Source organism: Trachurus japonicus, chromosome 7 (genome assembly GCF_045865225.1).
Source record: "Trachurus japonicus isolate A0001 chromosome 7, Traja_1.0".
In the NCBI taxonomy this organism is placed as follows: Eukaryota; Metazoa; Chordata; class Actinopteri; order Carangiformes; family Carangidae; genus Trachurus; species Trachurus japonicus.
In genome coordinates, this window is record NC_140913.1 from 31,231,209 (window position 1) to 31,247,818 (window position 16,610).

A 16,610-nucleotide genomic window follows, 5' to 3' on the forward strand; every position below is an offset into this window, starting at 1 on the left:
CACTCCCCACTGCCTTGTTAATAGCACGAGTGACAACCATTTCCAACTGGTCGCGCTGTTTGGCTAGGGCTAATGAGATAGCCGCTTCCATGCTAACCTCGGTAGCTGCCGAGCTGTTAGCATCCTGTTGCTTACGCTTAGCCGGGGGGATTTTGGTCGGCGAGTTAAACAATTTCTGTTGGCTTGACATCTTATATGGCTCTCACTACCAAATATAACACCGCCGAGGTCTTAGAGATCAAATTATCAGTAAAAGTGGGGATACCGAACGAGAGCTCTAGAGTCTTCCGACCATTGCGCTTGCCGGTCACGTGACCTCTCCTCAGGAGTGTTTGTTATGTTTTTTGTTTTGTTTTATTAGACACTTGACTCGCATAAAGGGATAAAGCACTTAGTCTGCTTACCTGTTAAATGGGAATGTGTCAACAACTGCATGCAAATCAAGGGAATCTTAACGATCTAACAAGTACTTCTCTAAATGTGCGTCTTACATTAGCACACTGCAGTCGTAATGGGCTACGTGAATGTCTGCAGGTCATAGAAAGTTCATGAGGAAGAAAAACCCCAAAGAATGTTCCTGTTGGTTAAAGTAGTTCTTCTTTTAATATCCTTACCTCTATGTCAATCTCCGGCTGTACGATGACGGGACAGACGGGCGTAGGTCTGACGAGGCCTGAGGTGGAGGTTCCTGTCATGGAAACAGATATTTAATTACTGTTTTAAGAGACAGCGGTGAGTTTGTGCAACAAAACATCAATTATAACACTCATCGGCCTGGGAGTGTAACTCAGTTCAACAGGAAACTTATTTTGACAAACAAAAGCATTTATCTGATAGTGATATTGAGGAAAAAGCATTAGCCTATGGGAAATGTAGGACATTAGATACAAAATGATATAACATATCTTAGTCCCTTAAAGGGATAGTTCAACATTTTGGCAAATTGGCCTATAGCCATAATACCTATAGTCTTAGGAGTATAAGGTTTGTTACCTTTAATTGTCTGTGCAAGCTATTTTTAGAATGGCGGAGCAGAGCCATGAGCGCTACGGAGGCTAATGGGATTTCTTGGTTTTCCTCATCAAACTCAATCCAACAACGCTCTGCTGGACAAGTTGTGACCTGCACATTCACCACACTATGAGATAATAACAGAACAATATGAAACAGAGTTGTTTTAGAGGTAAATTCATGCAAAACCACTGATGCCCGTTCCCGTTGGGAGCAGTTTTTCAGCAAGCAGTCTCTGAATTTACCTCTAAAACAACTCTGTCTGGTAATGTTCTGTTATTACCTCATAGCGTGGTGAATGTGCAGGTCACAACTTGTCCACCAGAGCGTTGTGGAGTTGTTGGATTGTGTATTTGATGAGTTTGATGAGGGAAACCAAGAAATCCCATTAGCCTCCGTAGCGTAGCTCTGAGCAGCTCACGGCTCTGCTCCGCCGTTCTAAAAATAGCTTGCACCGACAATTAAAGGTAACAAACCTACTGCTATGACTATAGGGATTATGGCAATGGGCCAATTTGCCAAAATGTTGAACTATCCCTTTAATAGCAGAAGCGAATCCTCATGTACAACATATAAATTGTACTTTCTATGCAAAACCACCACATAAAAATTAGGATTTACATCAGTCTTTGAAGCATCTACGAAGAACTTTCATTTTGTGTTGATTTTGGCGACGCCTGTGGACAAGAGCGGTAGTGTTTTGCCAGAATGAAGACTGCATTTCCCATGAGCTCTGGCGCATATTGTCATAAAGACGCGCTGTGAATCGTTTTGTCCGGTGGACCAACCCGACCACTGCCTCCTGAAGGTGAAGAGTTACACTATCAAGAAATATCTTATCTTCCCACCGATGGCCTCATTTGCTTTTTGTAGGTCAAACAGAGACATCAGCATAAATGAGAGATGTTTGCATATCCAGTTAAAAGTTCTTTGTAGTTGCTTTAAATATGCATGTCTTATTTTTTCAGGTAGTGAACTGATGGTGATTTAGTGTGGCAGCATCCATACTGTACCTTCTTCCTTTTCCTGCTCTTCGTCTGACTCTAAATCATCAGGCATACTGAAAGACAAGAGAAACATGAGTCATGACATCATATCAAAACAAGAGAAAACCATCCAACAGCTTGAAACACGCCTTAATGTGCTAACCAGTCACCACACTTACAACGCAACTGAAACCACAGAGCTCTTGTGTTTATATATACACAGATTTTTATTAATGGTGCAGCTAAGCCTGAGGCTTAACAATGCACAATGAAAACATTCAGTTTATAGAGGTGTGTGTATACAGTGTTGATCTGACTGAATCACGGGGAGACGCATTAACTGAGACCTATTAAGGGAAAATGCTTTGATAAGGTGAGCTGAGGCTGAACGAGGCTGTGGATTTAAAGCCACGTCTTTGTTTATTCTGACAGTTGCTTGTAATTTAAGATCATTTTGTGCGAGAGATGCAACATCTGAATCAACTGACAAGCGGAGGTCGTGTCTGAAAATAAATGAAGCCATTTTAGGCCCCGCGGTGGGCTGTTTGAACACGAGCCTCATGTATAAAGACGGCAAATAGAAAGAGGCAGAGAAGAAGGTGGTGATGCACCATCGTTAAATACCTGCTAGAGATAATTTGCTGATGTAGTCCAAGTATCAATGGGCTGAATTAGTCCTTTTTGATATCTTTTTTACTCTATATTATGCACAGTTCTGATTGTGCCTTGAAGGCAAAAGCCTCAGTGATGACACATCTCATTAGAGGGTTTGTTAAAATAGGTGGCGAGGCGGGAAATTACAGAGTGAGATATTGTTGATGGGTCAGTGTAGAGTGCAAGCATAATACAAGTCCTACCATATCAAGTGCAATTGTGTCGGCACTAGTAATGCTGGATTAATTCAGCTAAATATCTTTATTTGGACATGTCCAGATATAGCCTTTCACATGTATATATGACCTAGATACGTTTTAAATTAAGGTGTTTTCTGTTGGAGGGCACTTCAGGTGTCAGGAGGGGGGAGCTGAGTCCTGCAAAGGATGCCAAATGAAATAAAGGTCAAGAAGTGTGACGAGCATGTGACAGAGGAGCTACGCAAATAGGGTTCGGAAAAACCACCTGACGAGCTGTTTACGCCCACCGTCTTGAATGCAGGTCCAGTTTTATGTCAGAGTGGAGCAGATTTAAACTCACACCAAGATCTTTGCGTCATACACGTCAGGTGATGTGAAGCAATTACTTGGAAGCAACAAGTTTGAAAAGCGCTATCACAGCAAGATGTGCGGATACGAAGCTTTTCATCCTGCATATGAAGGTTATATTTGACATAACAGGTTGATATATGCACAGACTTTGAAAATCTAGTCCAATATATTAACTGCAAAAAGAAAAGAAAATGGAGACACCGTTAACATAACAAGACATCTTGTTAGCCCAACTCCAGCCTGATGTGGAGATTTGTAAAAACTACTCAGCAGCAAAGGTTTGATGCAAAAAAAAAGATTGCCATCGAGATAGATTGCATTGAATCAGAGGCGTTGTTTCTGCTCTGCTACAGCACATGAATGTGTGATATCTATATTTGCCTGAGGTGGATGCAGTTAAATATAAACAAAACCAACAATAGAGCAACTTCAAAAGCAGCAACAGATCCTACTGTAAGTATGAAGTAAAAATCGTGAGTGTATTGTGTGTGTGTGTGTGTGTGTGTGTCTTGATATAGTCACCTTCCCTCCTACCAGCTGTTCTGTTAATGTGTTAAAAACCCAATTATCAGTTAACTTCAAAGCACTTAATGAATCTGTGGTGGTTTGGCCTCTGAATCCCCAATAAATTTCCTCCTTCTCACTCAGTGACTCATTCATCTCTAACAACCCATCTGGCCCTTCACGCCTCCCAGTAGCTCCACCAGTGAAGACCTCCACCATGACGGCTACATCCCTTCATACTGGCCGCTCCTTTTATGGGAACTTATAAGCCTTCCTTCGCTGTCGATGTCTTCTGGGAGATTCATGATGCACTTTCATGTTGACGTAATCATACACTATCAGGGGGATTACTTGAATGTGAGGGAGAAAAAAAAAAGAAGGCAGAGAAATTATGTTGATGTTTGCCAACGTCTAACTACAACCGCAAGGGAAAGAGGCCAATAATCTGCCGCGTTGCTCCGCTCCCCTCGATGACTGAAGACAGAAAAGGTCAGAGGTAGATTTTAGTGCAAGGGAAACGTCAAGGCTGAAAACGACACCTGCCCTTTGCCTATTTAGATCGTCCTTACACACCACTGGATGATTGGCATTCTGAAGGGGGTGTGTACCCGACTCCGAAATTCTCAACCCATCTCTTCGCCGGAGATGTTGAAGAAGACGCCAGAAGACGCTGCAAACCAAGCCATAAACAAACTTTATGAACGCATAACTAGGTGGATAAGACACCTCCTTTCCCTCCTCCTCTTCCTCCTCATCATGTGCTCATTGTGCAACGGCCTGCGCAACTGCGTTTAATAACATCCTGCTTCACTTGAGACTGGAGGAGTTCTTGCTTTGCTGAAGGCAGTCTCCAGGCAGAACTTCTGAATAAAGCTGAACACTCAATTCAGCCACAAAACCTCACAGGGGAATTAGTAAGCAACTGAGGCTCTGCAGCTGTTACACAACAACAACACAAACACAAGTGTTGTCTAGTGCTTTGTTTACATCTGTCTCTTCTTGATTTGACAACCAATTTCCTGCATCTGAGAAGTTTTATTGTTTGGGACATGTTAACGACCGATAATGAGATCTGACAGCACTGATAGCTTGTGAGGCTTAACCACCTGAGCTCCGGTCTGTGGAGGTCAGAGGTCAAGGGGGATCTCTGACATTGCACACAAGGCCTGCTACAGTACATGTCTATAGGCTACATCCTGGTCTGTGTTTAAAGCCCCAGTATGTAACTTATTTGGCTTTTTATTAGTAAAAATCAAATATTGCTTTCATAAATATGTATTTCACTTAAGTTGAATCACACCCTCATACAAATAAAAGCTTTCTCTTATCTTAGAATGAGTTGTTACAAGTTGTTACAAATACATAAGTGGGCAACGCACTGTCTGACGTCTGCCCGATTTCAAGTGAATGCAACATCAAGAATATGTTCCGATATGCAACCGCACCGCTAGATGGGGGGAATTCCTACACATTTTAACCTACCTTTAAGTTCTGACTTCACGTGTGATGATTTACCTGTAAACTTTCGGAGGTCTCAGGATGCCTCTTACTTGTTCCATGTCGATGTTTGTTTGGGTTGAATCGTCTTCATAGGTGAGCAGCAGAGTCACCACATAATTGATAGAGGAGTTATTAGCCCAGAAGTCCCCATCGGCTGTTTCATAGCGAACAACAAACTCAATGCGAGAGCCGTGTGTGATGTAAGGTGGTGCAAAAGACAGCTTGAAGGAGAACTGATCAGTGTCCCCGTCGTTAGATCCTTGGACGTAATCTGCAGGGTGGTCAAAGTAAGAGGCCCAGTTGTCCATGGTCGATCTGATATAAACCGCTTTCTGGAAGGAGATGTTCAGGACTCGTATCAAGCCGGTGAAGGCGAGAGGCTCATCCTCCACTGGACAGATCTTCTCCACCTCCAGTTTGTTGGCGCGCACCGCCCGCAGCAGCGCGTCGCCTTCAGGTGCGCGAAACTCCGGCTGCACCTGGTAGATGGGCTCTCGCTCCGGCTTGCGGTACTTCGCCTCCTCTTCCTCCCACCTCGCGCTGTCCTCTTCGTCCTCGTCTGAATCGAAGGCAACGAACTCCTTCACATCCACCAGATCCCCACCTGTTGTGTCGGCGAATGACACTCTCTTCCCCGCAGACAGCGCCGCGTGGATCCGCATGTACTCGGCGGTCTCGTCGTAGATGGACGCGCCGCGCTTTCTGGGCACCGGGGAGCATCTCGGGATGAGGTGGACATCGGTGTCATCATCATCTTCTTCTTCCTCTTCCTCATCACAGTTATTGCCATCATCACAACCACCACCACCCGTCGCCCCGTCTGCAGACTTGCCTGTTTTGATCGTCTTAAAAAGCCCCTCTTGATTTGGTATGGTTAGAAAAGACATGTTTGTGCGCAAGAGTAGCTACAATCAAAGGACTCTGTGCACTGGAGAGAGGACATATGGCGCCTGCAAATAAAAATAAAAATAAAAAAAAGAAGAGGGGAAAAAACACAAACCAGTTCACCTACAAACAGCCCACTCGTGGTTTGTTTGCGCAGCAGTGGCCAGTGTAGATCCACCGGAGCTGTCAGTGCGGAGTCTCCTCAGGCAGCGTGTGGCGTTAAATGTCACCCATGGAAAACTTGACTTTGATGCCAGGCAGCCCTTGTGATAGTGTATCCCCGGATTTACATGACTTTATGCACCGAGCTGTGGCTGCTGTGGCGGAAGGAGCACGTCTCCTAATTTTAGCATTGACCTACCGAGATCCACATGCCCCAAATTTGTATTTTAAGTTGGTATAATCCGGCCCCCCCTCTCCCTCTCGGTCGGTTTGGTTCGGGCTGGCCGAGCGCCCGCATCCAACTGCAAATGGGTTATTATTAAAGTCATGTCATGTCATATCATGGCCGCTCGCCACTCTTATAAAGGCATGGCACATTTTGAAACCCACGTAGGCAATACAGATGTCATCAGCAAAGGAATAATGCAATAATGGAAATGATTTATTCAGGGTGGAGTTTGTTTCATCATTCATTTGTTATTGAATGCACTGAGGAGACCACGAGTCAGAAATACACATATTTGCATGTGTTTGAATTATATTTTTTCATTACAAATAGGCTAATGATGAGAAAATATCTGAATTTCACTATATCTTAGTATGGCTATGTATTTAGTTTAGTTTATTAAGATCCCCATTAGCTTTTGCCACGCAGCAGCTATTCTTCCTGGGGTCTTTCATCTTCATGAGTGACAAATACAAACCATCAACAAACAACACATAATACATAAAAACAAAAATACATAGGCCTACAGAAAACACATACTTAATACATACACATACAAACAAAACATCCAAGACGAACACCTAACAGACATTACCAGCTCTTACATTGAATCACTACACAACATTTACTATGTATCCTGTCACACAAGGATGCCAAGACCCAATTTACAGATTTAATGGTCAAAATTACGATCCAAATAATAATGGTTTGCCCATCATGCACTGCTGTTGGCATCACCTCCACAGATTTGTGCACAACCTGATGACCCATGACAATAGCTTTAAAGAACCTCTCGTGATGCCACAGAGTTGGCTCGGCTCCTCAGTCGTCCTCTTCTTCGGTCCTCAAGTAGTGCTTGTAAAAAAGCTTTGAGGTGTGTTTAGGGTCATTATCCTCCTTTTCCAGAGATGCAAACCAGAGGATACAGCCTGTCTCTGAGAAATGGAGTGGTACTGGTGCTGATTTTAAAGACTCTTTTATAATAGCGTAGAATAAAAATGCCTCCTGTCCTGGCACACTTCCTTTTTTTTTTGTCTGATACCATTTCCCAACAATACAATGCCTCTATGTGAGCAACGATCTGCTGGCAACGAAAGGCGCAGCACGGTCTTATTTATAGCAGGTGAACACTAGCTGTAAGTTGAGTTACTTGAACAAGTCTCTAATGAATAGATGAAATCCACTCCAGTGTCATCTGAATAAATACTCCAGTATCAGATACAACTGCAGGGAAATGTGACCTTTTGTACAAAGGAGTTCATCTGGCCAGTGTTACATATTTGACCAAGAAATAGTGCAGAATCTTCAATATGGCATCTCCGTTTTGCAAATTATAAATAGACTTGAGTTTCTTATGTTTTCAATGTCAGATCTTCAGTGTGGTTTTCTGAAGCCCATTGCTGCAATATGCAAATACCCCCAAAGGCCTTAACGACTGACTGACACAAGACAAACAGGATTAACAGTCTGTATATGTGACTTTACCTCAGCACTGACAATATAAATGAACCTGACATACTTGTTGTTTCATCACGGCCATCTTTTTTTTCTCACACATTGGTCAAAGGAAGGTTTCAAAATTTCATTTCATGGCACCACAAAAATTAGGACACATTAAAGCACTTGGTTATCATGTGCTCCATGTTAAAAATGGTGTCGTTTCAAGTACAAAAAAGGACTGAATGGGTAAAAAAAACAAACAACCTGTACAAGCTTCACACTGAGGCGCTATTTATAGTTGGTGCATCAAAATCTTTTCTGGGAATAAAGCATTCCTATTTGATGCCGTCTAAACAACCACACAGGCAGCTGCTGGGCACTGAAATCAAACACTAATCCGAGTCCTTGTTTACATTTGGCTTCATGTTGGAGGGCTTGAACCCTGTGTGTGTAATTAATAAGAAATGTATTATATTTTAATATCACCCTCTCGACATTAAAGCTGGGGTAGGCAGGATTTGTTATGAAAACAAGCCTACAGCTCCCAGTATCTTTGTCCAATCAAACCTATTCTGGTCTGGGGGTTCCTGATTGGTTAAGGGCCCTACTCTGTCCTCCCGATTTGTAAGGACAGAGTACATGTAGGGCCGGCCTATATACTCCGTAGTAGCTGTAGGCTCCTGCATACAGAGACATAGCCTATAGAAACACGGTGATCGCTCCAAACTCACAGACTTTCCTTACTGAATGGAGGGGAAAAAAGTTAATATTTTGTCTTTAAAACAAATCACAATCAGAATCACATTTATTTGTCAAGTAGGCTATGAGCAGACATACAAGGAATTAGACTCCGGTTTATCCACTCACTTGTACACAAAAAAAGAGGTCGGCTACAAAATGAGGACAGCAACAACTGAGCAATAACACAATAGGCTACAACAGAGAACACATACATACATACACATATAATTAAGTAAAGTGGCAGTGCAAATAAACAGTGAGGTAATAGTGCAATGAGATAAATAATAAATAGCCTACTGAATATATGTGTGGCTAAATAACACACAAATCCCGCCTACCTCCGCTTTAATACCTAAAATAGTGTCTAAAAATTGTGTTGAAGTCGCATAGTTTACAATCTGTTTAAAAGTTGTCGAATAAACATGTTAAAAAGACACTCTACATGCCTTGATGTTGTAATTTTCAGCCGCACTTGCTGCTGCGCAGTTAGGACCACAGATCCCCATGTAAACACACCCTTGTCTCTGATTGGTCGAGAGGTTTTAGCGCGGCGTGCCGTCAGCCAATCAGAGGATTGTTTTCCTTTCACGTCCTTGCACGGATAGTAAGCTAACGGATAAATGTAAAAACACCAAACTAGAATAAAAACAACGCGGATTGTCCGTGAAGACGAGTCAGAGCACGGGAAGCTTTGAATATTTTTGTACCGACTCTTTCTTGTTGGATTATTTTTCGCGGGGATGTGATGCAGCCGTCACAGCGGGGGAAACACGAAGCGGGTAACGTGAGCTAAGTAACGTTAGCATCAGCCTGCTAATTGTTAGGCCGCGGAGAAACAGCACAGCTACTTCCTACTCCAGCTTCACTGTCAACAATGGAGGTAACGTTACGATCCAATGAACAATATTGCAACTAACTAACCAGCAAGTTCAGTTGTAGTCGTAGTAGAAGTTACTCCGTTACATTCACGTTTGATTTAGTTGAGCTCGTGGGCCAGCTAGCTAGCCCCGTTAGCTGTTTCGGCTAACAGTTAGCTAAGCATGAGTGAAGTGACGGACTGCAAACAGTCCGCTGACTCTGCATCGAGGAAACGGTGTCCACCAGCACCGGGCCACCAGGATGAAGGCAGCTCGATTCCCTGCAAGTCCACAAAAGTGGACTCGGACACGTCAGACGCAGCGGGGAGCAGTTCAGAAAGTTGTAAAACAAACAGTGAAGCAGAGAGTAAAGAAGCAGCAGCTGCAGCAGCAACAGTGAGGGAGATCCAGTGTAAAGAGCAGCAGGAGCAGGGTTCAGGCTGCACATCTGCACCTAGTGTCAACAACAACTTCGGTCACGATGGCAGCAACAAGGAGAAGCCACAGTCCTCCTCTTCCTCCTCCTCCTCCTCCTCAGGTGCACATGGATCTGCTGCTGCTGCTGCTGCTGCTGCCTCAAAGGAAGCTGCAGGGAAGACAGAAGGAGCTGTGCAGCGTCCATGTGCTTCTTCCCTGGACCAGTCCGACTCTGCAGCCATAGCAGCTGCAGAGGCGCTGGCCAGTCTCACGGGAGGAGACGGGGAGGACAGTCAAGAGACTCCTTGCTCATCTGAGAAAGTTAAAACGCAGGTAAAACAACAGGGGAGCAGCAAAGTGAGACAGCGCGGGGGCCAGCACCCCTCCAAAACGGGCTCCAAAACCCAGGCGGCTGCGGCCGACAGCTCCACATCTGTACACAGCACCGACAGAGAGGACGCCGAGGACGACGTGCCCGAAGCCGACGAAGGGGACGAGTCCGTGTCCGGGTCTTCGTCCACGCCGAGCTCCTCTTTCCCGTCGGACAACGAGGAGAACGACGACGGCGAGTGCGCCATCGTGTCGGTGAAGATGGCCCCCGAGATGAGGCAGTCGGTGGCTCTGCTGGCTCAGGTGCAGATGAGGCTGGAGGCCCTCGAGAAGAAGAGCGCACGGCTCCACCAGCGGCTGGAGCTCAAGATCACCCGTCAGCGGCGTCCACATCTGGATCAGCGCAGCTCCATCACGAAAACCATACCTGGCTTCTGGGTCACAGCTGTATCCTTCACATGAAAATGTCCTTCTTTCCTCCCAAATACCTGTTTTGTATTCGAGCGTTTAAAGCCCCAGTGTGTAACTTATTTGGCTTTTTATTAGCAAAAATCAAATATTGCTTTCATAAATACGTATTTCACTTGAGTTGAATCACACCTCAATACAAATGAAAGCTTTCTCGTACCTTACAATGAGTTGTTACAAGTCGTTATAAATACATAAGTGGGCGACGCACCGAACCGAGGCGGCCATGTTGCATCGCCATTTTTTACGTTGAGTGGCAGCGTGACCGTAGGTAACCACGGAAACTCAGCGGAGCTGTCGGCTCGGGGAGAAAGTTTTCCAGGTAGCGCCTGTTAAAACTGTCACCACTGTGTAGTGTGAGGAAGGACGGAGGCACCGATGTTGCATTCAGGTGCAGTCAGGCAGACGGTTGTCGGATGTCATTTTACTTGATGAGAGAAAGACGGTAAAACGTGGGTCGGGTAAACAATACGACATCACCATGACAACATATTGTTTTGCCTTGTGCTGGCGGACCACTTGTTTACATAGAAGGTTGTTGATCCTGTTACATGCAGCATCTGTTGTCTGTCTGACGTCTGCCCGATTTCACATGAATGCAACATCAAGAATATGTTCTGATATGCAACTGCACTGCTAGACGGGGGGAATTCCTACATATTATACCTTTAAATGAACTCATCTTTGGGTCTTTTTCTTAACTCCACTGTGTCAGCTATTGAACCATCCTCATCTCTCGGCTCACATTGACGAGAGCGATGAAGACGCTCTCAGTTACATGACTGATCTCGAGGTAAGAAGAAGTTTTAATGTTTATTCTTTAAAAACCTACAGTACTTAGAGAGCAAAATTAAGACTTTTCCTCGTGTCTGTATCAGATCGAGTCCTTCAAGAACAACAAGCTCGGCTACAGGATCCGGTTCCACTTCAGACGAAACCCATATTTTCAGAACAACATCATCATGAAGGAGCTGCACCTCGGGATGGGAGGTAAAAATGAGCATTTGGAATATAAAGTTGTAATTTTTAATGATTAAATAGTGTTATCATAGTCGTAATGAAAACGCATAATTAGAATTGGCTGATCAGCAGGGCGTCCCTAATAGTCAGACTCTGCATCTCTGCATTCAATCTGGACTCTACAACAACACAAAAATGTTTTCTTTCTTTTTATTTATTCTTTTAAAGCAGCAAGCCCGACTAAAAACATTTAATTCTCACCAGAGGACATTCAGTCTTAATTTGGAGTAAAAATGATAAGGGAACATTTTGTGCAACAAAAGTGCTTGGTGTGAAGAGCAGACAGAGGAAGTTGAACAAACTCGTCATTTTCGCACCCACAATTTTGCGGTTCACGAGTTCAGATGTTCCAAGAAATCAATTTTTTTCATTATATGTTGTTTTCTCGTATTTTCAGAGTTTATAAAATCAACACATCTGTTAATTTCTACTTCTACACCTTCTCCCTCCTGTGTGCTCATGCTTTCAGGCTCGCCCATGTCGTTCTCCAACCCCATCCTGTGGCATCGTGGCCAGAACCTGACGGCCCACAGCGAACCCAGGAAGTCGACACGCGGCGTCTACCAGACGTTTTTCAGCTGGTTCAGTGACCATAGCAACCCAGGACAAGATGATGTAGCACAGGTACGGAGGACTACACGGTGGCCCATTTTTAACTGTGTTATTATTACAGTATCTAACATCTATCCCACCCAACAACCTTTTATTGCGGCCTGCATGTGCCAGATGATTGGATGTTTCCATTAGCCAACTTTAGCATTACAAGCCGTTTACTTACCAGTCTTGGGGAGACAATTTCAGCATCAACCTTCATTCCTTTAGGCAAGACAAGGCAAGGAAGCTTTATTTATATATGGATTTCATACCAAGGGGCAACTCAATGTGATTTACATAAAAACAAAACATTTAACAGTAAGAACTGGAAACGGAAATCTATTTTGTCATCTATTTCTATCACTTCTTTTCCTCCCTACTAAGGTTAATAATAATAATAATAATAATGATAATACATTTTATTTATAACGCGCTTTTACAAGTGCTCAAAGACGCTTACATAAAAATAACCACATAATTAAAATACAGAAACAACGTGGAAGATCAAAAGGAGATATGAAATGAGATAGGATAGAAGAAACAGACAGAGAATTAGACATGTTTAATTTACAGATTAAAAGCCAGTTAGGACATTAACCAGCTACATCTGACCATCGTCACTTTTCCAATACCGAGTCACTGTAGAGTCCAGCAGCGCCGCTCAGAGGACGTATTCTAACCACTTTTATTATATATAAATGCAGCGATGACTGAAGGTTCTTGGCAAGACTGGTAAGTAAACAGCTGTTAATGCTAACGTTGGCTAATGTAGCAGTAGCTACACTTCTTCTGATTATTGGTTTAAGAAAATGTGATTATTCCTTCTTTCATTCAACTTCCCTGCCAGTTCATGATTTAAAAATGTTTCAGCATTATGCATAGATTCAGATTTTGGTATCTCTTATCATATTTTTTGAAGATAAAAACTGCCTGTCCTAAAAAATAGTCACCACTTGGATTTAACAAAGCTAATAGGTCAGAGCTTCCCATTGGATAATTACTGCATGGATGATTATGTTTCAGCTGGCAACAACTTATTTAACCCTAACTGATGCAGTCTCATTTCTTAAACAACCATGTTGGACGACACATGTGGTCGTTACAGAATGGTCAAATTATTGGCATCAAGCAAATAAAACATCCAAGGAGACTAAAGCTGGGTTAACTGTCCAACGCATTATTAAAAACTGGAAGGAGAGTGGGGAACCATCATCTTCAAGGAAGAAATGTGGTCCCGACCTGAACCCCATTGAGAATCCTTGAAAAATTAATGCAGCTGTGGACGGAAATAAATGTTGTGACAGTGCAGAAGCTTATCGAAACGACGCCACAGCAAATGCGTGTCGTAATCAAAGCGAAAGGCGGTCCAACGAAAATATTAGAGTGTGTGACTTTTTTTTTTGGGGACGGCCAGTGTATAATTCTGACACTTGCCGTCTGCGCTACATGATACTCAAACCTTTGTTTAATGTCTGCAATTAAAAAGACCACATGCTGCAAACATATTGTACTGAAATGTATTGAAAACGCTCTTTTTTCTCTCCTGATGTTTAGATACTGAGAGACGACCTGTACCGAGACCCACTGAGATACTACCTCACTCCTCTCTGGGAACCGAGGGAGAACGGCAGGTACAAACCAACACAACTACTGTACACACTGTGTAGTAGTAACCAGGACAAACCACTTATTAAGCTATAAATTTAAAAACGAAAAGTCTTCAGCCCTGGGGGGCGTTGAAATTATAGTTCATGTGTAAACTTTAACTGTTTCCTGATGGTTTTCTTCCTCCTGCCAGTAGAGACCAGGTGGGACGCATACCAAAACAATGAGTGTGTTCATTCATTGACTGTATGTTATTTTACATTTTCTTTTTTCCTTTTTTTCCCTCTCTCCAGTAGCGGCAGCGGGGCCAGAGCGGCGGCCGACAACGGCAACGGAGACGACTGCGTGGTAATATCTGACTCAGACGACGAGCCGAGCGAAGAGACAGGTGAAGCCGAGCAAGGCCACGGCAGCAGTCGGCGGGAGGAGGAGGAGGAAGAAGAAGAAGAGGAGGAGGAAGAGGAAGAAGAGGAGGAGGAGGAAGAGCGGGGGCCAAGTGCAGGTCAGATGATGTGATGTGGATTTCACACATTACATCTGATTTTATACATAAATTATTTGAGTTGGTTTTTTAATAGTAGACGTCAGCAGATATCCGTTGTAAAAACCATCCCGAGGCCAAGACGGGCTCGTTGACCGGGGTTGTGTTGTGTCTGAAATGTATAAATATTTGAGTGAGTGATGCAGACTTAAACTGATTAGGCCCCCTCCTTTAGATGAGAGCCCGGGGGAGGAGGAAGATGGTGGAGAAATCGTGATTGATGGTAAGGCTCTCTCCGCTCTCGGCTCTCTACCACCACCACCACTAGGGATGTCACGATTATTTTTTTTCACAATTAATCGCAGTATTAAACGCATTAAACACAATTAATTAATCGTAAAGATTTCTAAATACCGCCGTCACTTTCCAATAAATATTATGTTGGAAACACAGAGGCAGATGTGCACAAAAGTAAAGGTAAATGTAAGAAATACTGCTCCATTTACCTAACGTAACATACAATTGGTAGGAATTTAAAGGTATAATATGTAGGAATTCCCCCCCATCTAGCGGTGTGGTTGCATATTATCGGAACTTATTCTTGATGTTGCGTTCACGTGAAATCGGGCAGACGTCAGACAGACAACATGCAACATGGCCGCCTCGGTTCGGTGCGTCGCCCACTTATGTATTTGTAACGACTTGTAACAACTCATTCTAAGGTACGAGAAAGCTTTCATTTGTTTGCGGGTCGATTCGACTTCAGTGAAATACGTATTTATGAAAGCAATATTTGATTTTTGCTAATAAAAAGCCAAATAAGTTACATACTGGGGCTTTAAATGTTAGCATCTCATTTGTGATAAAAAACAAACAACAACAAAACAATTAAAATGGAAATTAGCTCTGAGCTAAATCCGGCACACTTTCAGGATGCCACGGCGTTAACCGTCCATGAATGTGCACTGTCCTCAAACAAATAAACAAACAATAAATGAAAATGAAAAATAAACTAAAACATTTGGTATAGATGACAATTAATGATTTGAATATTTAAAACCTCGTGCTGACGGACCACTTGTTTACATAGAGGCTTGTTTATGCCGTTACATGCAGCGGCTGTCGTCCGTCTGCCGTCTGCCCAATTTCAGGTGAATGCAGCATGAAAAATACCATTGAGTTACTTGCGATATACAACCGCAACGCAAGATGGGAGTAATTCCTACACAATGTACCTTTTAATAATGTATTAAAACAAAGTTGTTTTTATTTATAGACTATTATTAAGCTAAATATTTTACTGGTCTGGCCCACTTGAGATCACATTGTGCTGTTTGTGGCCCCTGAGCTAAAATGGTTAATTGACACCCCTGCTGTAATGGTGCAAAATATCAATACATTAATATTATATTATAAATGAAGAAGAAATAAGTAAGTAAGAACCTGGGGGATTAATAATTGGTTATATATGAATAGTAGATACGAAAATCTATAATCGTGACATCCCTAACCACCACCACCATCACCACAAACAACCAATCTGTTCATCATGGTTCAATAATTATATTATCTTTGTCCTGCAGGCTCTGATGACAGCGACCAGGAGGAAGAGGAGGAGGAGGAAGGGGCGTAAGAAGAGGTGCAGAGGAGGAAGAGGAGGAGGAGGAGGTGGTGGTTTAATGTCAAAGCAGACGAGTCATCAAGGGACCAGAGACCAGGAAGATGAAGAGGATGGCGGCTGGAGTTGACTTTAGAGTAGCAGAGCAAACATTGAATTCTTCTTCTTCCTGAAATTAGTCATTTTTATGCACAGAATATCAGTTTTTGTTTGTTTTTATACCTAAAATACATAGGAACATTAAAAAAATAAAATAAATCAGGGTTCACTGTAATAATAATAATAATAATAAAGCCAAGGCAGCACTCTCCCCCCTCCGTCTCCCCTCTATTTTTTACAGTCGGTACCGTGTATTCTGATGTAATCTCACCTCCTTTTTTCTACAACAGCTTCACACAAGTAGTGTTCTTCTGTTTAAACGAAGACGGCCTAAACACACACACACACACACACACACACACACACACACACACACACACACACACGCACACGCACATATACTATATACGTAGCTTTTGATTTGCAGCTTTTTACTGGCGTTCATTTTTTATTTTATTTTA

General features: G+C 43.0%; 2 protein-coding genes across 3 annotated transcripts in view; one reads left to right on the forward strand and one right to left on the reverse strand.

The window, feature by feature from the left end:
- The window catches only part of LOC146985107 (uncharacterized), a 43,366-nt gene extending 36,990 nt beyond the window's left edge, over positions 1-6,376 (reverse strand). For both annotated transcript variants that reach the window (XR_015036196.1, XM_085782837.1), the window contains exons 1-3: positions 5,222-6,376; positions 2,025-2,071; positions 615-688 (exon numbers count right to left, since the gene is read on the reverse strand). Coding sequence is in view for 1 of the 2 variants with exons in the window: in XM_085782837.1 (XP_085638963.1) it covers positions 615-688; positions 2,025-2,071; positions 5,222-6,093 (993 nt within the window). In the remaining variant the exon portion in view is untranslated. The remainder of the gene's footprint in view (positions 1-614; positions 689-2,024; positions 2,072-5,221) is intronic.
- Positions 6,377-9,227: 2,851 nt separating this feature from the next.
- On the forward strand, positions 9,228-16,304 carry tspy (testis specific protein Y-linked). The gene is given in 9 exon segments (XM_085782839.1): positions 9,228-10,711; positions 11,448-11,525; positions 11,611-11,722; positions 12,222-12,376; positions 13,901-13,977; positions 14,248-14,453; positions 14,668-14,715; positions 16,016-16,062; positions 16,064-16,304. Coding segments are annotated over 9 exon segments (1,851 nt in total). The 5' UTR covers positions 9,228-9,700; the 3' UTR covers positions 16,181-16,304.
- The last annotated feature ends 306 nt before the right edge of the window (positions 16,305-16,610 follow it).